A 26,654-nucleotide genomic window follows, 5' to 3' on the forward strand; every position below is an offset into this window, starting at 1 on the left:
TCTCTCTCTCTCTCTCTCTCTCTCTCTCTCTCTCTCTCTCCATGGCATGTCCACTCTGTGCATGTGTACAGATTCAAGGAGGTCACACTCGCTACTTACGCTACTACTCTGGTCCAGGCTCGATTAGTTACAGACCGCCGCCATACTGCTGGAATATTGCTCAGTGCGTCGTAAAACTAAACTCACTCACTCACTCATTTTTATGAAATTGAAGCACAATGAAATTCTCAAAATAATTATATTACCATTTTCATCAACATGTTGTTTGTTAAGTTTTCCTCATTTGAATTTGGTTTTGTGTTTTCAGTGTATGTCAGTATATGTATTGACGTAATCTAAACTTCTCACATATAGTGTATTGGTCATCATAACAAAGCATACTGCCCTCGTGAGAATTAAGTCAGAACAAGCACATGTTGCTGTTCTTTCTGTTGAATGCACATGAATGATACGCTCTGCACACTTGGACACAACACCTATTTGCAATAGATGTCTCACCCGCAGCAAAATGTTCAAGTGTATGCTATAATCATGATCTCAACAGTAGCATATATTTTACAAGACTGACACTTTTTCGTGTGCAATACGTGTGCAAAACTTAAGTGCCAACCCTGTATTTCATGTAAGGGCGTTATCAATTTTTTAGAAGTAGGACACTATCTGTTGCATATCTGTCCTGTAGTGATGTGCTGTTTGTTGGTTGGTTAAGGTCCTGTAACTTTGGATAGAGTCGTCATATAGGGGAAATTGTTAGAGTCTTATGCGCTCAGATTGAAAAAATAAACTACTTAGCTGCAAACCCGTTGAAAATAGGTAATGGGTGGGCTTTTATACAGTGGATGGACTTGCGGTGGGGTGGTGGCTTGTGATGGCGGCGGTAGCGGGTGGGCTTGTAACGGTGGGTGGACGCGCTGGTAGTGGGTGGGCTTGTAACGGTGGGTGGACTTGCGGTGGGGTGATGGCGGTGGTAGTAGGTGGGCTTGTAACGGTGGGTGGACTTGTGGTGGGGTGATGGCGGTGGTAGTGGGTGGGCTTGTAACGGTGGGTGGACTTGTGGTGGGGTGATGGCGGTGGTAGTGGGTGGGCTTGTAACTGGGTGGGTGGACTTGCAGTGGGGTGATGGCGGTGGTAGTGGGTGGGGCTTGTAACGGTGGGTGGACTTGCAGTGGGGTGATGGCGGTGGTAGTGGGTGGGCTTGTAACGGTGGGTGGGTGGACTTGCGGTGGGGTGATGGCGGTGGTAGTGGGTGGGCTTGTAACGGTGGGTGGACTTGCGGTGGGGTGATGGCGGTGGTAGTGGGTGGGCTTGTAACGGTGGGTGGACTTGCGGTGGGGTGATGGCGGTGGTAGTGGGTGGGCTTGTAACGGTGGGTGGACTTGTGATGGCGGTGGTAGCGGTGGCTTGTAACGGTGGGTGGGCTTGTAACGGTGGGGTGGTAGTGGGTGGGCTTGTAACGGTGGGTGGACTTGCGGTGGGGTGATGGCGGTGGTAGTGGGTGGGCTTGTAACGGTGGGTGGACTTGTGGTGGGGTGATGGCGGCGGTAGTGGGTGGGCTTGTAACAGTGGGTGGACTTGCGGTGGGGTGATGGCGGTGGTAGTGGGTGGGCTCGTAACGGTGGGTGGACTTGCAGTGGGGTGATGGCGGCGGTAGTGAGTGGGCTTGTAACGGTGGGTGGACTGGTAGTGGCGGAAGTTGGTGGGCTTGTAACGGTGGGTGGACTTGCGACCGCCGTTGGTGGACTTGCAGCGTTGGAAGTGGTGGAACTCGTGGTGGAGGCGAAGGCGGAGAGGGGTGTAACTGACATGTCTTTAGGTTATGTTATTTCTACTGTGTCGTAACATGACATTGTATATTTATTCACTTGATGCTGGGGTAACTAAGACAATTTACACCTACTACAAGAATAGCCTGCTGCTCTATATTTTCCAGACTGTGTTGACGACGAGAAGTCAAAGAACTGACTCAAGCAGCAGCAATGAATGTACACACAAACTGGTGTGAACATGCAATCATAACATTACCATCGAACGCTTCAACGTAGTCATTTTGACAGCCAACAGAGCTCTCCAGTTGCGAGTTGGTAACGTTGATCTTGACCCGATTGTGCATCGATTTTCAATGTGCGCTCGACATTGCTATAATAAAGAATGCGTGCATTACAATTTACGTCAAGTTTATTAAACACGTCACAATTTAATTCTGGACTCACAAAAGTCCAGAAACTCTCCGCACTGTGGGCACTTCCTGACAAGAGATTTGACCAAATGAAACATGCAGTTGTTATGAATATATGCCAAGGGTGAAAAAATGAAAAATTTTTCGAAAACTTTAAATTTCAAATTTAAACTCGCTCGCCCATGGGCGAACAGTGGCCCATGGGCGAGAATGTTTAATTTCGTTCAGAATTCATGTTTTGGAGGTTGTAAATGAATGAGTGTATGTTTATAGGCATCATGACACAAATTTCAACTCATTTTGACTTAATTCAACTAACTTAGTACGATATTAAAAAATAGATAGAGGACGAGTGTCAGAACACTATCAAGATTTTAACGTATTGTTACAGGAACAAAGTGCGAACAAAGATGATAAAAGTACTTACTTTTATCTATCTTACAGGCAAGTAATCAAGTTGCACGAACCAGACACTGCCGATAGACTCACCACAGACGTCCAGATACATTCAAAGCAGATTACATAATTTTATCTCTAACTGTATATTATATCTGTAACTACTCCAACATGCCCGTATCATTCTGTATCATGCACTGCTGGCTTGTGTCGTGTGATTGCCAGGGCTGTCAAGTATCATGACGTTTGAGAGTGTCAAGCCTGTATACTTCAGTGTACGTTATCAGCATATAAAGTAGTCCACGTGATGACAAAACAGAGACCACCCATAAGTCCAAAGTGATTGTCTGTGCTCAAACTCGCCAGCCGTCCTACCTCGACTCTTTAAGCCCCATAGGTCAACGTTTATGCTTACAGTTAAAGTGTAACCCAATTTAATTTGGTTATTAGGACCCTGTATTTTATCAGCTGCAGCTTAACTGTACTACCAAATTCATAAGCTATACTCCTACTCCTTCTACACACATAATGGCTAAGATAACCTTCTCACTTCTTCCCCCAGTCCTTCCTTCCCCATACCCCGACCCCACCTATTGTCTTTCTTCTTAATTCCAAACCATTATCAATTTATACTCCTTGCTATCATCTTAGTCATACCTACAATTATCTACACTCATTTATCATCTGCTTCACCTTTTTTCATTTTTGGTTTCTGACGTTTCTTCTTCCAAATTAAACCCGTGAAGGTCCGAGTTAGAATGAGCCTTCAGTAACCCATGCTTGTCTACCCGTGAAGGTCCGAGTTAGAATGAGCCTTCAGTAACCCATGCTTGTCTACCCGTGAAGGTCCGAGTTAGCGAGTAACCCATGCTTCAGTAACCCATGCTTGTCGTAAGAGGCGACTAACGGGATTGGGTGGTCAGGCTCGCTGGCTTGGTTAACATATGTCATCGGTTCCCAATTGCGCAGATCGATGCTCATGCTGTTGGTCACTGGATTGTCTGGTCCAGACTCGATTATTTACAGACGCCGCCATATATTTATTATCATGTTTGTAGCCGTTTTCATTCAAAATTCACTTAGGTTAACACCCCATCATTTACATTTTTGGGGTATGGCGGTTTATCCCTTATTATAAACATATTAATTATTACTTTAGCTCCCACCTACCCTGTCGGCGTTATTGGCTACAGCCAGAAGCTGACGTTAAACTCATAATCATCATCATATGTAGTCACTAGGCACTTAAAACATTAGAAGTAATGCCATGGAACAAGTTATCTAACTACAGTATGACGTGATATTGTATAGTAGATGATTTGAGAATACAGAAGCACTGAAAAAGCATCGTTTTTTACCACCAAGGGCATAACACTAGTGACCCAGTTCAGGATCGAGTGATGACTGAAAATGTCAAAAATGCCGCTTCGCAACAATCTGCGAATGATCCAGAGTTCTATCATTTTTATGTGATATGGCTTCACAGAACAACACAAAGGTACTACCTTGTGTTGGAAACTGTATCTGACATACTGCTTCAATGATACATTGATTCATAAAACAGAACAGAAATCACAGCAAGATAAGCCCCAGTACAGTAGCTTATTTATTAATTTGTTAACGTACAACATGCGAAATAACTCAGTGCAATTGGAAATGTGGCTCGTCAATGGTATGCGTGTACGAACAGATAATATCAAAACATACACGTCGGAACAGTCAAAATTAAGAAATTGTTGAATATGAAATATTACTTTTAATTTGTAATTCTTGTAACATAAACAGTATTGTGAGAACTTTAACTGTATTGAAATATGTCTTGTCAATCCTATTGACATTTGCCAATAACCACTTCCAAATAAAATAAATAGTCTATGCTGCTTCAGAACAAATAAAGGTTAATTAGGGCCCCAACTGGGTAATTAAGGAAAGAAATCAATACACTGTCACTTCCTGCCCAGGACGTCACACGTCACCACTCAGGAGCTAAGGGCATTGTCAAACCTTCTCACAAAAGAAAAAAGCATCAAAACTGTGTTTTTATTCTACGTGACACTCGGTATGTCGTCATAGTATTCATTGTTGAATAAATTCTATCGTGGGCAACCCCACACTTGCGAGGTGTACCTACCCAGGTTCGCACGTTTCGTTTTAATATTTTGTGATCAATTATTTTGTAATTCCCGTCTGCCCGTCACGGCTATTCTTCGCCCGAGGTTTTAGGGGAGTACACCCCACCCCCCCCCCGTCCCCAAACCCCTATTTAAATAGAAACATGAAGCAATTCCACATAAATAAACATGCAAAGTACACACAATATGGCAATGCTAACACTGAGACCATTCTGATTTATTTAGCAGAGTAAGATTGGCACTATTTTGGCGGTTCTCACTTTTGCACTCTACTTTTTTACCTGAGGCGTGCAGATTCTTGGAGAGTTTTAGCATTTCATTTATTTGGTTATTTTGGTGTTTTAACGGCTGGGGCCCGCTGAGTGAGTCTATTATAATAATTGTATTTTTATTGTGTTGTTTAACGAGCTGGACATGGAGTGCTGTTATCATGAATGTTATCATATATTAGCGGGATGCATTGATAGTAATGAAAACTTATAAGAAGATATTGTACCTCAACATACAAACCTATCCCGATAGCTCTCATCGTCACTCTCATGTCAATCCATTGTGACTGTTGCAGTCCTCCTGTACATCCTGCATATATAAGCAAGTTGTGTTTTTTATTGAGGATTTATTATTGCTAAACACACATTTAAGCGAGATGAAGAAGGGGGTCTCCAATTCCATGTATGCTTTTGCTCTCATAAGTTAGACATCCCATTTGCCGATTATCAGACAACTTTGGACCAATCAGGCGTGACTGTGATTACAAACCTAGTTTTACCCACTGACGTAATAGACCTATCCCATAGACTAACGAGATGTTTTCATATTAGTGGTTAGTGGTATATTTTAACACTAATTATGAGTTTGTTACTTTTTGTGCAGAAATACTTTGATCAGAATACTAATGTTTATTGACTTCGGCTTCTCACAGTTTGTGTTCATAATGTTCACTTTGATCAAAACAGGATTATAGATTTCCCATGTAACTAACTGAGTTACTCACAGAGGTACAGAGGTGGATACGACGGGCTTTTGGGCTTCCTCTGCTCCCCCTATGAATAACTGACAAGAAACTTGAAACCAAGATCGAGTAAACAGTTAAAACATAAACTCAATGAAGCTGCAAGTTTGCACCTAAACAATTAAAAAAAGCAAAACAACACAAATATTTAATAAGAATAAATAACCATCACTAAACTATCGATAGTCACACATACTATCGATGCATCGATAGTTCTTCATTTCTACCATCGATTAATTGCTTTCGGAATAATTGCAATTCATCGATAGTTTGATGCATCATTACAGCCCTATTAATTAGATCGCTTAATATATTCTTATGCACATACCTTTGGATCAATCCATTACCCAATAAAGGTAACAGTGCAGTGTACCTGAGTGCAACCAACCAATACCTTTGTTGATTTAACGAGTCTGGGACGTCTAACTGATCGGAGGACACCACAGAGTAAGTTGCATGCAATATTTTTAAAATTGCCCTTGTGGATTTCCATTATGATTTGCACACATTATGTTTTGCACACAGTGTACATCACTATCTATGTAATTGTATTATTGTTATGGAGCGGCATTGACATGCATGTTTATGTTTGTTTGCCGGTTGTATCCCATAACCCCTACATGCCACTACCCCTACAGCCTAGTACCCCTACAATTAGTTAAAACAACACACGGCATTTACCTGTCTGGCATAATGAACTGACCCAAAGAGAGATTAGTGCATAGAGAATACAGATGAGATCAAGGGAGGGATTAAACTGTTCTTTAGTGTTTTGTGTCAAGGAAATTTGGGATTAGCTAAAAGTTGTTTTAGTTTCATGATAAACCTCTAGTGAGTAGAACAATTTTACAAACTGGATAATGTGTAGGTTGTTAAATGTTGAAATTGTGTTGAAAAGTTGTTTTAGCGCCATGATAAAAGATACACAGTATTATTGAGAAGTGGAGGGAAATGAGAAGGTGAGACGAGAAAGTAAATTGCGATAGTTCGGTATAGTATATAGCTGTTGACAACAAACTAACATGGCATCAACATGGTTGGTCTGCGTAATGTTGAGTTTGTTATGTCACGGAGACGTAGCCCCCAAGTCCTATTTGACGGTTATCTTCACACTAAGAATGTCGAGAGACAGTCTTGTCTACACTGGAAGTGTGTTCAGTCAACATGCAGAGGAAGAGTCACAACTGTTGGCAATGTTGTAAGGAATACGACAGAACATAATCACCCACCAGAGGATAGCCAGAAGGTCCGGTTTGTCAGCAACCTGAGGAAGAGAGCCAGGGAGGAGCCAACACAGATGCGCACCATCTACAACGACGAGCTCACCAACCTGATCAATGATGAGACACGCACGATGCCATCCTTTCCATCCATGTGCAGCGCCCTGTACCGCCACCGCCAGAAGACGATTCCTGTTTTACCACAGACGAGATCAGAAGTCGTAGTGTACGTCACTATCTATGTAATTGTATTATTGTTATGGAGCACCATTGACATGCATGGTTGTTTGTTTGCCAATCCCGTCATGATTACTTGAAGAAAACATGTTTAAACAATACATTAAAATATCCATAGTATTAATATGTAGTCTTTACATTAGGCAGTGAGGAATACACAATATATTCAAGATTGAGTTTGCTTTTACCTTTTTAAAAACTGTCAATATTTTTGCTACAGCCGAAAAGATTTACCTTGACTTCGTTATGTACAGGTCCATGGTTGTGGTCTCTTGGTATTTTAGAAACTATGTCGTTAAGACAGTTGAGAGTGTTGATCTGTATGCAGTCTTTCTGCATGCATTTTCACGAGATCCATTCTCCCCTTTTCCTCTTTTTCACTATGAACATATAACCATTTACACAAAGGTATCTTCCATCACGAAATGTAGGGAAAACTTTGAAGTCTAATTTGCTATAACTGGCAAATTCACTCACATTCTGGTACACGTGTCTTATTTCGTTTCCTGGGTGAGCTGAGTTAACACATTTTACATTTGGTAGAAAGCTAGAGTCCTATTCCCTTAAAACAACACCGTCGTCACAACATCAAACATCCATGGATTTTTACCTCGACCCAAAGGTCTAAACTTACGGGACTACCCAGTAGGCATCACTTGCTTGATAACGGTTTTAGCAGATACGCCGAAACGGGGTGTCCCCAGTTTGCCAGCAGATATTGTTTAAAGGTTTCAGGTCAGGTGTGGGCTAGGTGTGAGATGTACAGGTGCTCGTGAGTGTGGTTTTTTTTAAAAATGACTGACTGCGCTTATCGCGCAGCCAAATATCGTACATTCTAAGGAAATCTCGAATTGATTGTATTATAAGGTGTCGAAATGGTGTTAAATTCTCTTTTGTGCATTAACTTATTTGTCATGCAAAATTGGTGTGTATATATGTGTGATTGAACAACCCTGTTTACTGAGATAGGAATAGGAACTTTGACCTTTCTCAAGACGTGCACAGTTATGCGTATATGCTCTTGAAAACCTTGTTTGACAAGAAGTGCCTTTCAATTTTGCTATTGTGTGCATGTTCATATTGTATTTCAATCTTGAACATATGCTTTAAACATATTTATATTCTCAGAGAATCTGGTTTAATACCTCACCGGTACATATATAATATAACAGAATACACAAGAACTGGATACACAAAAACGTCAAATTAATTCCTATCATAAGTAGTAGCAAACTGTCACTGACGCCTTCGGCTAGGTGGATAAAACGGGACGCAAAAATCCCCGTATACACCGCATCACAATAGTAAACAGAAATTATCTTATCGAATGTTTAAAGACAGACAGACAAATAGACATAGTTTTTTAAAGTGTCCCATGTATGTAAACAAGATATAAAATTCATATAAAATATACACGTAATGTTTTACATACATCCAGCCTTAACAGGCTTATGAGACACTGTTATCTAGAGGGTCAAAATATACATCATAGAAAGATTTTTATAAAACCATATCAATACATAATAACCTTAGGCAAAAAAATCTTAAATCTCTCTTCATGTAAATATAGCATGGAATTCAGTCATATATTTCACTAACATGGTACTGACTAGTCGATTTGAACCACTGCTTCACGGTTCACTGACTGCCGTTGATGCATATTATCAAGGGTACAGCTTCATTAAGCCTTATGCAACCCACCATAAAATGTGCTGTTTTAAGCGGTCAGTCTTTTGGGAGGTCTTATGGGAAGATACCGTTTTTTTCCATGGGGCGGGATATAAATGATTTATTCTGACTGATGATTTGTACAACACCACCCAAGCAGTGCACAACCGTGCACCCGGCATACATTGTAATTTGTTCGGTTGTAGAAAAAAAGTCATAGGAAAAACAGTTATGGAAAAAAGTCATAGATTGGGTAGGAATAAAGTCATAGGAAAAAAGTCATAAACTCAAAAAAGGTCAGGATTGTTACAAGTCATAATATATAACAATATTATCATCAACAGCACTACAACATTTGAACCTAACTTATAAAATTAATGTAATCATTCAAGTAAAATACATGACATCAGAAAATGCACTATCATCATAACACTTTCATCTGCAACAGCACTACATCAGTCAGTTGTCCTAGCACAGTTTATTGAACCGAATGTTCCAGTCAATGCCGTGAAAAGTTTGGATCACAATCTTACGGCCAGCGTGTCTTATATTAGCTGCTAGAAGGAAGCCATTTGAGTAAAAAGCATTAACTGATACTCCCATGAGTTCATTAATTGGTGTGATATCGTCAAGCTCAAAGCTAGTTAACCAAACAATCATGTGACTTGTGACTTTTAATCCCACAATCCGTTAAGAACTAAAAAAATAATAATCTGTTCATTTCTCCTGTTTTGATAAGATCCAATTGCTTACAGCGTCACACTAAAGGAATAATTAACTTGAAAGTGAAATAGTATAAACAAAGTAAATAACTGGAGAAGATGATGTTTTATAATAGTTATTTTTTCTATGACTTCTTTTCCATGACTTTTTTCCGTCCACCATTTGTTCAAGGTCACGTGAATCAATCAGAGATAGACATTATTACATGAGGTAGGGTAAATGTGCATTGTACGTGCTTAGGAACCTTGAACTTGCAGTTACATTTGATTATTTGTGTACAGATATTGGTCTAGAATAATTTATCAATTCGTTTAGTCTTGAAGATGTAGTGATGCAGGGACTACATTATGTTCTTGTTGACATTGTTGGTAGCTAGAGGTTTTCCTAATTTTCACAGTTTGGAGTGAGTGAGCGAGTGAGTTTAGTTTTAGGCTGCACTCAACAATATTCCAGCTACATGTATATGGCGGCGGTCTGTAAATAATCGAGTCTGGACCAGACGACCCAGTGATCAACAGCATGAGCATCGATCTGAGCAGTTGGATGAGTGAGTTTAGTTTTACGCCACACTCAGCAATATTCCAAATATATTGCAGCGGTCTGTAAATAATCGAGTCTGGACCAGACAATCCAGTGATCAACAGCATGAGCATCGATCAGCGCAATCGGGAACCGATGACATGTGTCAACCAAGCCAGCGAGCCTGACTACCCGGTCCCGTTAGTCGCCTCTTACGACAAGCATGGGTTACTGAAGGCCAATTCTAACCCGGACCTTCACGGGTTTCACAGTTTTGTCTTTTTGAGAGGGTACGTAAGTCTCAAAACATTTGAAGTAAATTTAGATATACCAGGTTTTATAATAGAAGGATACTTGTGTTTTTAAGTGATGGCTAAATTTGTGCACAATCGCCATCGTATGAAGGGACCATGTAAGTCCTTCTAGGGTGGGTGGGGTGAAGGGGTGGTATGGGAGCATTGAGTGGGGGCAAGGCAGGCTGAGCGAGGTTGAGAGGTGGGCGCGGACGTCGGAGAGGACAGTCACGCACATATGGTGAATTTGGAGTGACTACATACCTATCCGTGAAACAATTAAGAAATGAAACAGTAGGCGAGAGCTTTCAATACAACTGATAACTCATGACAGGTAATTAATTAATGACAGATGGTCGGATTGGGGTGTGCTGATAGTTATAGCCCGGGAAAGCTACTTTTAAGAAAACAAGAGTTGAAAATGGTGTGGCTCAACCGGAAATCGGTATTGTTGAGTGATCGTGTGAATGTGGGTCTCCCGGCAATGCGCTATTAGCTAATCCATGTTACCGTAAATAATGCAGATTTTTTAATATCGCTCTAAATTAGTCGAATTAAGTCAAAATTAATTGAAATTTGTGTCATGATGTTTATAAACATACGCTCGTTCATTTACAACCTTCAAACCATGGAAAAACATGTATTTTGAGTAAAAGTAAATATTCTCGCCCATGGGCCAACATAATTTTCGCCCATGAGCGGGATTTTTTAATATCGCTCTAAATTAGTCGAATTAAGTCAATATGAGTTTCATTTTGTTTCATGATACTTATCAACATACACTCATTCATTTACAACTTCCAAAACATGATAAACATATAGTTTGAGTAAAAGTAAATATTCTCGCCCATGGGCCAACATAATTTTCGCCCATGAGCGAGATTTTTTAATATCGCTCTAAATTAGTCGAATTAAGTCAATATGAGTTGCATTTTGTTTCATGATACTTATCAACATACACTCATTCATTTACAACTTCCAAAACATGATAAACATATAGTTTGAGTAAAAGTAAATATTCTCGCCCATGGGCCAACATAATTTTCGCCCATGAGCGAGATTTTTTAATATCGCTCTAAATTAGTCGAATTAAGTCAATATGAGTTGAATTTTGTTTCATGATACTTATAAACATACACTCATTCATTTACAACCTCCAAAACATGATAAACATATAGTTTGAGTAAAAGTAAATATTCTCGCCCATGGGCCAACATAATTTTCGCCCATGAGCGAGATTTTTTAATATCGCTCTAAATTAGTCGAATTAAGTCAATATGAGTTGCATTTCGTTTCATGATACTTATCAACATACACTCATTCATTTACAACTTCCAAAACATGATAAACATATAGTTTGAGTAAAAGTAAATATTCTCGCCCATGGGCCAACATAATTTTCGCCCATGAGCGAGATTTTTTAATATCGCTCTAAATTAGTCGAATTAAGTCAAAATGAGTTGAAATTTGTTTCATGATACTTATAAACATACACTCATTCATTTACAACCTCCAAAACATAAATATTGAGTAAAAGTAAATATTCTCGCCAGTGGGCCAAAATGTTTTTCGCCCATGGGCGAGATTTTTAAATATCGCTCTAAATTAGTCGAAGTAAGTTAAAATGTGTTGAAATTTGTGTCATGATGCTTACAAACATACACTCATTCATTTACAACCTCCAAAACATGAATTCTGATCGAAATTAAACATTTTCGCCCATGGGCGAGCGAGTTTAAATTTCAAGTTCATTTTTTCATCCTTGGCATATATTCATAAGTACTGCATGTTTAATTTGGTCAAATCCCTTGTCAGAAAGTGCCCACAGTGCGGAGAGTTTCTGGACTTTTGTGAGTCCAGAATAAAATTGTGACGTGTTATTACCATTTGCTGCAAGTATTACAATTTGCGTTTTTATTACAATTAACGTCGTAACAACAGGTTCTCGGTGATAAATCCACAGTTGTGAGGCGTCAAACGCAGGTACTACAATATAACTCAAGTTTTGGAAACTGATATTTATTAATTCTCGCACTGAAGGTAATCAATTCTGATTATACTGGAACGTTTTGTAGCTAAACAAAATCCACGTTTATTAAGAAATTACGTCGACACTGGCCTAGCAATAGCATAGTGATATTTGACAATCTACGAATGTGATTGGTTGACAGAAGTGCGACTGACAAATGAGAAGGCTGCTGTGTAGTCAGTGGTTAAATCGTTCGTCCGCTATATGGAATACCCGTGTTTCGTAGCAGGGCGCATCGTTGCCTTATTCATCGCTCATCTAACCGGACAGTCAATCGATCAACTTTACCATGGAAACATTCTTACAGCGCTCAAAAACAATGTTTCATGGTTTGTTATTGTTTCAAGAAAAATAAAACAACAACCCCAAATGATACAGAATATAGATGTGCGTTGGACACTAACACAAAATCCGTGATCCTCAAACTGTATAGCACAGTCTCCTGTAACGACACGGAGCACGAACACTCGCCTAGCCCTGTTATGTGTGAGACAGTTAGCCGAAACCACGTTATTTTTGTAGAATAAATGGCACTACGTACTTGGTAGTGTTGCGGGTAGTTAAGGGAACATATGTGACGTAATAGATAGTTTGTTTATGCAGCTGCAACATATATGAAGCGGCAATATCGGTGGATGTATTTTCCTTTGTGAAATGTGATGCCTTTCTGTTGACAATGAAACTTACAGTGCTTACTATAAAAGCTAACAGTTGGCAGTAATTGTTGGTAGTAATTGTTGGCATGGTATAACATAACATATCTGTATGTGGTTAGAGAAATATACAGCTGTCCCTTTTCGACAGTCGGTGTCTTTTTTCATTATTTATATTTTTTTTTAGGAATCTTTTTCTGTTAAATATGTTCATTTCAGAGACTAGATATTAGTTTCATTTCAGGTTGATGTGTATTTGGAAACATCTGAATTTGGGAACCACGTCATGGCGAGCGATTCGTGAAAACTGACCTTTACCAGCATTGTGAGTAAAGACTACATGTGTTAATTTCTTGCACTTAGAGCATACGTTGTATATAAGCGGCGCTTTAATCTTTGAAGTTTGTATGGACATAAACGTGTTGCAAATGTATTTTCTTTATTCATGTTCGTTTGGGTGTTTTGTACGATAAAGTATGTGACGGTATGTAAACTATTAATCGGACTATAAAGAATAAACAATCTACAGTGAACATGAAAGTAATGAGGTCGTATGTAGTAAAATCATGCTTTTCTTACCTGAAAACCTTGGACAAACATCAACTGTTTAAAACACTTTCTGACACCTGATGTTCTCAGAAAAATGTCGCAGGTGATGATCCGAGTTAGATTTGGTCTTCAGCAATCCATGTTTATAAAAGGCGACTATCTAGGTCGGGAAGTCAGGCTCGCAGTCTTGGTTGATGCATACTGTTATAAGCTTAAAAATGCATCTTTTGTACAAGAAAAGTATAACAATCCCATTCTTGAGAATTGCGGTTATTTCGTGATAGAATTGATGCTATCACTGCTTGGTAATAAATCAAGGGATATAGAATAAAATAACTGGGAGTAATAGAATCTAAAAGACTCTTAAAGTATTACTTTCATACAACCTTCAGGCACATCATAAACAGCTCATCTAAAATGATTTTCTTCAAAACGTTTTGTTTTGAACCAAACATTTGTCATCAAACACACAAACATGAAGACCACAAGGGATGCCAATTTTGTATAACTTTATGTCTATACACTTCAAATCACACGCCATCACATAAGTCTGTGCAGAGTTGCGTCCATTAGAAGAGCCAGAGGCTTAAATCTTAGGTTCTGATCCCAGATTTATCCAAATTATAACCATTATCTGTTTTTTTCAGAACAGGTAGCTCAGAAAAGTGGTGTACGCCTTGCATTTGAAGTCTCCCTCAGTTCTAACTCGTATCTTACATCAGGTCTTCAAAGGGTTTAACCTCTCTTCAATTCGCTGATGAATTGTTTTTTTACTGGACAGCGTTGCAGGTTGTTCAATGTATGAATCCCTGGATTGTCTGGCTACTCCAGGCTTACAAACTAGCATCACCATAGCTTGCATAGTACTCAACGATAAACAAATTGAACAATTTTAGGTAAAGTAAAACGCCAACGACATATATGTATCAAACAAATTTAATCACAGTGAAAATATAAAAAAGAATCCTTTCACAAAACACATGACGTCACCTGATACATGTTTACAGTTTCATAAACGCTGGAGTAAAGACAAAGAGCAATATATGCAATAATACTCGACTAATAAGCAGCTTCAAGTCATTGCTGAAGACTGATTTGGTTTGGCAAGGCCTACGGGCTAATCAGTGTCTTGGCTAGATACCAGCGATTTATTTGACTGATTATTTGCTTGATAACCATTCCATAGTCAGGAAACAGTCGCTCTGCCAGCATGTCTTCTTTTGGCAGAAACGCCGCAGATTCCACCCAGTACAGTCAATATTACAGCTACTACCCCCAGACAAGCTCCAACAATTATCCCGGTAGAGACTGTCGAAGCTATACAGACAAGCAGATGTACATGCAATATATTTGTCATTGTAATTATAGAACTTTTACATCAATGTGTTTCATATATTATCGGTTCACATTCAAACAGCTGACTTTAGCGGTAATTAGTAATAACAGAAAAAAATATTAAATCTCTAAAACATTTTGGAAACTAAACCTTAGTATTACATGGGCCTTTTATCACTGGATACTGATAGCTTAAATCATTTTACCTCCAAAATATTGTCATCCCAAAATAATTACTGTTATTTTAGTCAGGGACAGGTTTGGATCTTTAGATTTAGCTTGTTGGCTAGTTTGGTTCGTGGCACATATAGCTTAACACTTGATCATTGCAACTTACCGTAAATTCCCACGAACTCTATCGTATACTTGATAATGAATCCTCTGTCGACTACATGGGAATTCGACTTGAATTTCAGGAACATTAAAGATCCTGAACTGGTTTTGTTTGGTTTAGTTCCCCCACACCAACGTCCAAGAGAGGTGGCTTTTGAATCTGAACCTACAGACATAAATTCACTCAACGCTGTTGTCCACATGATTTCATATATTAAGAATTGATAACGACATTCAAAGTTTCAAATTAATTGCCATCTCCTTGAACAAATCCCGTTTATCCCTTCTGATAATGATTTACCAATAGTAGATGGATAGTACATGTGCACATAAGCAACACAAATAATATACGTGAATGAAAGTCAAGTTTCGGCTCCGACAAACATAGAAAAGGAGAACTTATAAGACGCATTAGGATATTGTATATTTATTCACTTGATGCTGGGGTAACTAAGACAATTTACACCTACTACAAGAATAGCCTGCTGTTCTATATTTTCCAGACTGTGTTGACGACGGGAAGTCAAAGAACTGACTCAAGCAACAGCGCAATGAATGTGCACACAAACTGGTGTGAACATGCAATCATAACATTACCATCGAACGCTTCAACGTATTCATTTTGACAGCCAACAGTGCTCTCCAGTTGCGAGTAGGTAACGTTGATCTTGACCCGAAAGTATTCACCCGCATCGATTTTCAATGTGCGCTCGACATTGCTATAATACAGAATTCACTCATATGAATTGATTAAACGTAAAGCTTCGATTTTCACAAGCTGATAGAAAGAGTCATCAATACATTATTGTGATGTTGCATTATTCAACAGGCATATCGTTACCTAAGGATCATATCAATTTCATAAGATTACATTTATGTTACAAAGGGGGGTGTTCCGGACAACAAATGGTATTGAATCATGATTCAGTAATTATAACCTTCTACGGACAGGTTCGTTTCCTAGAATAACTAGAATTCATATTAGAAAGTGAGAATGAATTGTTGTCGATTTCTAAGCAATACACGACACAGTGAGCAGGCATGTTTAGAAACAATATATAAAGGTACAATGTAAAATAGAGTATGTGAAATATTGTAATAGTTGTTGATGATTTTTAAGGAATTCAGACTGGCTATTAAATAATAAACATTTCCGAGAGCACATTTCCAGTATACGTGATTAACGCATGATGCGAACGAGTGTATCATTTTGTTCATAAGTTTCAGCTCTTTACTTGCAATAGTATTTGGCTTTGTTTACTCAAAGCCAACTCTACCTGCACTTTGTGGCCACCTACCTCGGGTAATTGAATGGATAATTTGGGGAAGTAATATATTTGACTGTATAATTAGCTGAAAGACTCGTCATCCGTGAAGCTGAAAAACGAAAAGTATTTGAAAGTATTCAGGCGATTAAACAATCTCTGTGTAACAATCATCATTGGAAACAACATCGATTTTTTAGCGTCAAATGTACAGATATTTGTTTTTGTCACAGTCCGCTTACCCGGGATTCAAATCCCAGCTTTCCCTCGCTCACTCACACAAATTGACATACCACTTAAGTGTCCCGCCTTGAGAATCAATGGTTCACACCCATAACCCCTACATGCCACTACCCCTACACTCCAGTACCCCTACAGCTAGTTAAAACAACACCTAGCATTTACCTGTCTGATATAATAGACTAATCCTAAAGAGGGATTAGTGCATGGAGCATAGATGAGATCAAGGGATGCATAAATGTGATTAGTCTTTTGTGGCAAGGAAATTAGTGGTCTCATGATGAAAACAAACCTCAACCCTGAGTAGGATGAAGTTCAGCAGAGACTCAACAGACCGCTTGATCCTGCCTGCATCCAGACCGATTTTGAGCTAGCAGCAATCCACGCCATAGAAACAGAATTTCCCACTGCTGACGTGAAGGGCTGTTTCTTCCATTTCTGTCAAGCCATCTGGAGGAAGGTTCAGGATCTTGGACTAGCTGTTGCCTACAAGGAAAACCCCGAAGTCACCAAGTGGATCAGGAGAGCAGCTGGACTACCTCTACTTCCTCAAGCCGCGGTCCAAGACACTTGGATTGAAGCCATGGATGACACTCCTGACGTCCCAAGAGCTGGCGACTTCAACGACTACATCGTGACAACATGGGTCGACGACACTGCCAGATTTTTCTTCACCTGTGGAACCACAACTTGACAGCTGGGCCGAGGACAAACAACAACCTGGAAGGATTCCACAACCGTCTGAATCGAGAAATTCCACACAGGCACCCGAACATCTACAGATTTGTAGAAGTCATCAGGAGAGTCGAACACGCCGAGAGAGTGAGGATTGCTCAGATTGACTTTGGTGCTGCGCCAACAAACAGAAAACGAGTGTACAGAGATCGACAACCGTCTGTGCAGACTCAAGGAACAGCTTCAGCGTGGACAGAAATCCCCTCTTCAGTTTCTTGACGCCGTCGGCTACCTGCTCAAGCTTGGATAGACTGTAACACTGACACTTGAACACTTGTGATAATGTAATAATGTGGTCTTTCTCTCATCCTGATATGTTGATATGAAACACTTGTGATAATGTGATCTTTTGTTCATCCTTATATGATGATATGAAAACACTGAATGTAAATAGACTGAAAAACTTGACAATTATTGATCTCAATGTGTGATGTATTAAGGTCACACTTTTGATAATGTAATAATTTGGTTTTTTCTCTTATCCTGATGTGATATGAGATGAGATGATTAAAACACTGAATGTAAATAGACTGAAAAACTTGACAATTGATCTCAATGATGTGGTACTTTGTGATAACACATGTATTAAAGTCACTTTTAAAATCTGTCTTGTGTCATGTTGTGCATCTTAAGTGGACCAGTCCACTGTATGGAATAGGTAACAGGCAGGAGATTAGTTATGCAACAGACCATAAACTATGTTGTTATAAGCTGTAGGGGTAGTGGCATGTAGGGGGTAATGGGAGGTTACCGAATCAATTGATGAAGCCTTCGCTGTACTGACCACACCACTTCCCGGTACTCGAACTGATGTTGTCAAAACTGCCTGTAGGTACTTAAATATGTTATACATTCATTGGTAAAATATAGGTATAAATACAACACTGCACTGATAGTATTTTAAATTGCTTGCCATTTGTTTTAATACATGGATATGAGTGTTACCCAGTAGTCACTACTTGAACACGTGTACATAAACGTTTTGTAATGAACAAAATTACGAAAATTATTCTAATGCAATATCAACGATGTTAAGATCAAAATGTGATAAATCACACCTAACAATCGTTATGTTTGTATTATGGTGCCGCATTCATTGACGTCCTAGTTACATATCGGTGACCTATAAATGACGGAGTCTTGATTGGGCCAACCAGTACTGTGATGTATTTGTTGTGAGTCACAATATATGCCGCCAAGATGACAAGCGAAGAAGCGATCAACCTGATCGATACATTATGTCGAATTGTTTAATAGACCAGTAGAAATCGACATGAAATAAAGTTGACCCGGACATTTAGTATAACAAGCAAATTTGTGTCTTAAAATGATTTATAGGTTCCTGTGATGCTGAGAAAAAACCCCAACCCAAATCAAACTTGGGCAGAAAAAGTTATGACCACCTGAAAATGTACCTCAATGATGTGCTGAGGTTTCGTACATATAACATCAGTTGTATGACTAATATTATCTCCCTTCATAGTAACAGCAAACAATGGCCGACATTGTTGTGACAACAGAAGTTTTGAAGCGGTGAAATTTGACATACAAGGTAAGTACTGTGAGTTTTAAGAAAGTTTCCATGGGGAAATAAGCTTTGACAACTGTTAAAAGGCATTGAGACATAAGACATTGAGAAATAACTTCAAAATAGTCATGTTTGATCAATGAAATTTTGAACAAGATAGATAGACTTGATGTTTTAAATTTTAGGCTTCAAGGTCATGTAATATTATGGTTTTCTTACTAGTTTTTCTTGTCACATGGTGATGGAGTAGATGTTTAGGATGTTCTAGGAGACAGATGCAATCAAATCTAGAATGAAATATTACCTTAAAAAATTATATAAAAAATATATCGAACCACTTCATAAACTACCAATGCACTCCTACTGATGCTATTTTCCCTCCGACTCACTTACATAATATGAAAGCGTCTGTTGATAATTAAATCTTTGAGTAACTTGTAGTCAGTAATAGTTAAAACATATTTCAAATAAAGATTATCAATGAAAATATTATTGTTCACTACACAATACATGGTTACCATGCGTATATTGATGAAAACCGATTTGGATAGGCTTATTTTATTTTGGTGTATTTGTCTACTTGATCTGTTAAAATATTAGAATTAGTTCACAAAGTACCAATGAAAAGCAGATATGTTACACCTGCAAAACAGTAGGATTCCAAGTTTTAATAATTCCAAAATTTAATAGAAATTATGAATTAATTAAGAAATGAAATTAGAAAAACATTACCGAATGCACTAAGTGAGTGAAAATTGTGATGCCATTACAATTTATTTTCAATAAAACTTAAAATATGTACATAAATTAATGAAAATATTTACAAGTTTACCATTTCTAAAAGACAAAGATGAATCATCAAAACATAGAAATTCAGCTCATACCATTTTGTTATGCCCATATTTCTAAAACTATAAGAGTTACCTCCCATATCAAACAAATAAAGTCAACTGTTCCTTGTTGACTAGTAAAATGATCCTTCATATAAGTAAAATTTTGATGATTTTGAAAACATTTGAAATATTCATGAATTAATTTTTAATGTTTCAGGCATGTCTTTCTGCATCATTTGTAAGAAACCTGATGCTACAGTGAAGCTTACAAGCAAGGGAATTCTTTCACTGCTGAGTGTTTCTGAACAAAAAAAGGATGACCTGCATGAATATCTTTCACAGTCAGACAATCATCACGTTCATGAAAATTGTAGAAAATCATACACTGCAAAGAAAAACGATAAGGCAGCTCAGTCCATCACTCCTATTCGTATCCTAAGAAATTCAGAAAATAATTTTGATTCTGACACTTGTTTCTTGATCTGACTCCATCGATCTACAAAAACATCCTCACCGTAATGATGTTAGCAACGTTGAAATCATAAATAATGACAAAAAAATATGTTCTTCAAGAAACTCTCTTAGATGTTTGTAGTAAAAGACAAGATGATGATGCATCAACTGTCAAAGCCCGTATTTTGTATGCAGGAGATATTAGAGCAGTTGAGGCCACATACCATAGAGGTATTCAGGTATTTACATGCCCCGGGAACACCAAACACAGTCAAAGCAAGACCAATTCACGTAACTCTGACCAGGACACAACAGAGCCTTTATCAAGTTGTACAAATGGCTTGTGGAGATAATCATAACTATCAGCAGTTCACAATCCAAGATGTGCACAAGGAACTTTCATCCTATCTATCTCCTGAAACTGAACCATATTCCATAAAACACCTCAAGAGGAGACTGATTGATACATTTGGAGATCAAATAACATTTTCTGAGATAGATGGAAAACCAAATGTTATCACTTTCAACAGTACAGCATCTTCCATTCTTCATGGATCTTACACTAAAACTGACATACAAAAGGAAACTGAAGATAAGAAGATTATAAAGAAAGCTGGATCCATTCTCAGAGATGAAATAAGCAAGTGGACTCAAGTTCAGGATGAATCTTCGACCCAAGAATATGCTTCACCCAGTGGACCCGTGAAGATCCGGGGTAGATTAGGTCTTCAGCAACCCATGTGCTTGCCATAACAAGGCGACTATCTTGTCGTAAGAGGCGACTAACGGGATCGGGTGGTCAGTTTCGCTGACTTGATTGACAAATGTCATCGGTTCCCAATTGCGCAGATCGATGCTCATGCTGTTGATCACTGGATTGTCTGGTCCAGACTCGATTATTTACAGACCGCCGCCATATAGCTGGAATATTGCTGAGTGCGGCGTAAAACTAAACTCACTCACTCACTCACTCCTTCACCCAGTGACATCAATGTGGACAAACTTGAAGAGCAGGTACCGCCGCTTCTCCTCAGTCTCATTGAAAGAATTCTACTGAGGTCAAGCAGTCCATCATCTCTTGCCAAAGAGAGACTTCTTATCATTTCTCTACGTCATGTTCTACTTCAGACGGCTTCAGGACAGTTATACATCTCAACACTGATCAAGTCATTGACTTCGAGAAATCGGCTGCTCTCAATCAAGATAACGTCAACCAATCAACTGAGCCTGCTTCCGGATTTTGCCAATGGATCGCAGACAACTTTGATCAGCATGAAGATACATTAAATGGACAAGATACTTCACATGTAATGGGAATAATAACTTGTCAAACACCCAAAGAAAGTAAAACAATTTCCATCCCCAGACAGAAAGTAACATCTGCTGAGATTATGAAATCAGGAGCCTTTGGTACACTCATAAAACCCTACCATCAACCAGTCAGAAGTCAACTGCCCAAAGTTGTGTTTGAGGAGCTGCAGCCGATCAATCTTTCTATGACACACTCCCAAAGTATGGACATGCTGTGGATAGTGTCCCGCTTGTTGAGCAACTCATCTCCAAGTTGGCAGGGTTTTATGTCTCAGGTCACAGATGGTACAGTTGTTTGCTCTTCAGAAATGTACAATCCTATCATCCCATTAAATCCACAGACAATGGAGGCGGTTTATAGTACAATGACTTTTGTAGATCTCCAAAGAAGAAAATCTGGCCAGTGTTGTGGTCAAATTACATTTGACCAAGCTCTTTTTGCAAAGGCGTATAAAATAAAGGTTGACAATCCTAAAGGATTCAAACATCTGTCTTTACGCCTGGGTGGATTCCACCAACTGATGTCCTTTCTTGGCGCTGGGTGTAAGTGTATGCAGGACAGTGGTCTTGAAGATGTGTGGGCAACTGTATATGCCAACAAGTCTATTCCGAAGATGATGGAAGGAAAGGCTTACACAAAAGCTCTGGGAGCATGTCTTTTGACAGATGCTGGCCTTCACATGATCATTCTCAGTCCAGAAGAGTCATCAAGCAAAATTGACTTCAATCAAGGAATAACAAATGAAATACGGAGTGAGTCTTAAAACAATATAAGACTTCAAGAACCTCAAAATTTGCATGTTAGTGTTCTGGAAAATGAGAAGACATATGAAGATGTCAAGAATGATCCAGGTATTCAACACTATTCGGTTTGTAGATCAATAAAAGTGCAAGCTTCAAGAGTCAAGAACTGGCAAATTATGGATTCAGTTCATGGAATTTGTTACAGTAGTGCGCAATTCCATCAGAGCACAACGGACTGGGAACTGGAAGCTCCATCTCGAAACTTCCCCACAAATGTTGCCTTTTTTCGCAGCAGCAGGGCACAACAACTACAACTGCTGTCTACTCTATCTGCAGGATTGTCAAAAGCTGTGTCCTTGTTTGCAGGTACAGATGGAAAAAGGAAACTTCACAAGAAGATGAAATGAGAACTTGTTTTGGACAACACTCAAAGTGGATCCTGGTCAGAGCAGCACAAGGAGGTCAATATAGGCCACATCAAACAAGACCTACAAAACATGCACACTTGTGAGGGCTATCTGAGAAGTCACAACCTCTTTCACTCCAAAGATTCTCACCACCAGCTTCGAAATATTGCCACGGGAATGTTTGCTGACAAGTCTGTGAAAATAAACACAGCACTGGAGATTAGAACAAAACAACTGGAGAAAATTAAATGTCCCATCAGAAGTTCGGTGATGTTGTCCTGAAAAAATGTGATCAAACTGTGACATTTGCTGTGATGAGAAAAGCCTTGAAAATTGGTCATGATGATATTCATATATCCTCATCAGAAGTGTACCAACGTTTGTTATCACTTGCGTGTTTGACAGGACCTCCAAAACCAACGGTGTTTGCATATGAGCTGGCTGCAGTGTGTCCAGTACTATTTCATGATGATGGTACTAAGCGGAAATGCGAGAAGTCGCAGCTTGCAAGGCACATTTCAAAACTTCGTCCAGTATCATCGCCTCTGATCCTGGCAGGGATACAGCACTTGTCATAGATGGATGTGCCCTTTTGCAACAAATGCAGTGGCCAAAGGTTGGATTGCTTCAAGATATATGCTCATCATTCTGTCAAATAGTTTCAGCAAAAGCAAAGAACAGTCCTTCAGTTCATGTGTTTTTTGAAAGCTATGAGGTTATAACCACAAAAGAAGATGTTGTGATTGTTAAGCAAGCACTGACAACGGCCCTAGAGCATCCTGTTTGTGTGTGTTCAGATGACACAGATGTTCTGGTACTACTGCTCCACAACTGTATTGATATGCATCAGGATACTTTTATGAAGACAAAAACACTCAAATATTCTGTCACAAGAGGGCGACAATCATTAGGTCACAATATATGCCAATGTCTTCCATTCACCCATGCTATGTCAGGTCGTGATACGACATCAGCATTCTTTGGCATGGGCAAAGTCAAACACTTCAAACTTATACAGCAGTCGGAGGAACTTCAAGGAGAAGTAAAGGTGTTTGGAAACACAGCCACGCCTAAAGAAACTATTGCTGCAATTGGAGAGAAATATGTGTCCTTCTTATATCAAGGAGAAAACCGACTTCTGGATGAAGTGCGGTACCTCAATATCATCTCGTCAAAATATGTCCCATTAGTGAAGATGCCTCCAACTAGCCGAGCATGCTACTTTCACTGTTTGAGGGACCACGATCAAGTAGCTACATGGACACACCTACAGACTGCAATGGATAGGGATAGGTTTGGATTCAAATCAGTCGATGATGTTGTTGTGCCAACGATAACAGATAAACCAGCTGCTCCTCCTTCGTGAAGTCCGGTGTTCCTGCAGTAAACAAGAGGAGGTATCCTGCACCTCGTGCAGCTGTGTGAAGAGACGAATGCTATGCAGCATACACTGTAAATGTTCTGGGAACTGTTTGAATCCTCCTCCAACAGTCTGCGTGGATTCTGATGGTAAGACATAGAGTAACTCCATGGAAAGTCAAATAACCTTGTTACACTATTGGTAAGCACAAGATTAAATGTTTTTGCTGATGTATCTGATGTTATTAAAATTTACATCATGTACAATGTAAATTACAGATGAGTTTCAAATATGTAGTTATAAGCAATTGGCCAAAAACTGACATTAATCAATTCAATAATTGATTCAAAATCCTTACAGTTTTAATTACCCAAGTGCCAACACAGATTGTGCTAAAACCAAGATGTGATTGAATACAATTTTAGGACATTATTTATGTATTTTCTCAAATGTTTTAGGATTTTGCCCCTAAATGACAATTTCCCCAAGGTTGACTTTGGTTGTGTTTTCCATGGTGAACAAGTACCCTATTGGGGTTAATTTAGTCATAAAATGTGCTTGTTATACTAAATGTAATTCTTTTAAAAAATATTTAACAATTTCCTCATCCTTATTTAGGATTTTGCCCCAAAATGACAATTTCCCCAAGGTTGATTTTGGTTGTGGTTTCCATGGTGAATAAGTACCCTATTTGGGTTCATTTAGTCATAAAATTTGCTTGTTATAATAAATTTAATTCTTTAAAAACATATTTAACAATTTTCTCATCCTTTTTTAGGATATTGCCCCAAAATGACAATTTCCCCAAGGTTGATTTTGGTTGTGGTTTCCATGGTGAACAAGTACCTTATTTGGGTTCATTAAGTCATAAAACTGGCTTGTTATACTAAATGTCCGGGTTTCATACAATTTCTACTGGGCTATAATGTCAATTGCTGGGGACCAAGCTTAAGCCTAACGCGGAATTCCTAGAGGTTTACAATACTTAGGCAAGGACAGCAAGGCATTCAGCAGAATCTCAAAACAAAACTTACCATCGTAAATTTCCACGTAATCGGCGTTACATGTTTTGGGTGGTGCCATTGGTTTAACATACGGATTTAAATTTGTCACTTTGACCTGGATGGCCATGTTGGCGGGGGCATGTATTGTCCAGTGGCAATCTTGTGAACTGGAATTTAGACATTCAACCGTCAGTACATCACAAGGATCAGTGTTCCCTGTCCATCTTGCTGTTCCATGATTATTTTTTAACATTCCTCGTTTTAATGGTGCAAATTACTGTTGCCCTCACCTTTTCCATATGATTTTATACCATGATCATTATAAATTCTGTCTTGACAACTGAATATGGATCTCAACAGTACTCCCGACACTCATTAAGACTCCCGACACCGAATCCCCGATAAGAATGACATTTTTAATAACAGATTCAATATCGATGTGTTCAATGTACTGCCCTATTTTGACTTGTGGATATGTGTCAGTGTTTATAGAGATGATTGACCGCCCTCGGCGTTTGTTTGTGATGGGTGGCTCACCGCCCTCCAAAAATTCTAACTATTTAACAGCAATTTCTGAAACACCGGTTCATTGGTATGACGTTTTAAACTTCCTTACTTCTCATACTGCCCTGTCAAGGTTCTATTCCCAACCGTCGTAACATTTACTGTCCCTCCGCATCTGTATGTCTCTGAAAGAAATTCATGAACAATTTTACATTGCCTGTCCAGTGAAGTTTCCAGTGAGTGAGTGAGTGAGTTAAGATTTTAAGTCACATCGGCAATATTTCAGCCATATCGTGTCTAAAGCAAGTTATAAATCTATCAACAATTTAAGTGAAATGATAAAATTCTGCCGACGAAGGACAGTAAAATAACTAGATTATCACAGATATACATGTAAAACTAGTAATTGAATCTAAAACATTTTAACTAGAGGGGACAACACAATATAAAAATGGGCTATAGATCGCTAACAACTGAAGTTAGATCACCATACTAGAGACCATGGGGACTTACAGTACATTTGCTTCCCGCATGGGCCCTAGCTGGATTTACATCATACCTTCAGCTGTTAGCAATTGAGATAAATCTAGCCATACGTTAAAATTACACATATTCTACGATTAAAAAATGGAAAGTTGAAATTTACTTTGAATGTTTTGGGACTTACGTACCCTCTCGGGAGGACAATAATTTTACAGTACTTTAACCCCCCTCGAAGATACAGCCACTAACAATCTGAGTTACTAATTCGAACTTCCAATCATAAAATATTTAGCTATTTACAAATCTGTTAATAAATCTAATTCTTTTAAAAAGGCAATAACTAAATGAGAACTAACATTATTAAAAGATCCTTCAATGTTTTGACATTAAAATATTTATCCCTTGTGATGGAATATTCAATGCAGTCAAGCAAGACATGTGACTGTGATCCTTCATCACAAGGGATACAAAACTGAGGATCTTCGCCTTTCAATAAATATTCATGAGTATAT

General features: G+C 38.8%; 3 protein-coding genes across 3 annotated transcripts in view; all 3 read right to left on the reverse strand.

Moving 5' to 3' along the window:
• Nucleotides 1-788: 788 nt before the first annotated feature.
• Nucleotides 789-1,805, reverse strand: LOC124258738 (proline-rich extensin-like protein EPR1). Its single transcript, XM_046692820.1, has one exon. It carries the CDS (start codon nt 1,803-1,805, stop codon nt 789-791), a length of 1,017 nt encoding a protein of 338 aa, XP_046548776.1.
• Nucleotides 1,806-14,738: 12,933 nt separating this feature from the next.
• Nucleotides 14,739-16,859, reverse strand: LOC124258813 (bone morphogenetic protein 1-like). Its single transcript, XM_046692905.1, has 5 exons — nt 16,834-16,859; nt 16,574-16,652; nt 15,873-15,994; nt 15,280-15,441; nt 14,739-14,924 (listed from the first exon to the last, which is right to left on the reverse strand). Exons 2-5 carry the CDS (start codon nt 16,642-16,644, stop codon nt 14,794-14,796), a joined length of 486 nt encoding a protein of 161 aa, XP_046548861.1. The 5' UTR covers nt 16,645-16,652; nt 16,834-16,859; the 3' UTR covers nt 14,739-14,793.
• A 1,411-nt stretch (nt 16,860-18,270) lies between these two features.
• LOC124258739 (cubilin-like) overlaps nt 18,271-26,654 on the reverse strand; it is a 41,128-nt gene continuing 32,744 nt past the window's right edge. The window contains exons 14-16 of the mRNA XM_046692821.1: nt 25,772-25,844; nt 25,186-25,322; nt 18,271-18,341 (exon numbers count right to left, since the gene is read on the reverse strand). Coding sequence (XP_046548777.1) covers nt 18,271-18,341; nt 25,186-25,322; nt 25,772-25,844 — 281 coding nt within the window. The remainder of the gene's footprint in view (nt 18,342-25,185; nt 25,323-25,771; nt 25,845-26,654) is intronic.

Source organism: Haliotis rubra, unplaced genomic scaffold (assembly GCF_003918875.1).
Source record: "Haliotis rubra isolate DU_JTF1 unplaced genomic scaffold, ASM391887v1 Scf70, whole genome shotgun sequence".
Lineage (NCBI taxonomy): Eukaryota > Metazoa > Mollusca > Gastropoda > Lepetellida > Haliotidae > Haliotis > Haliotis rubra.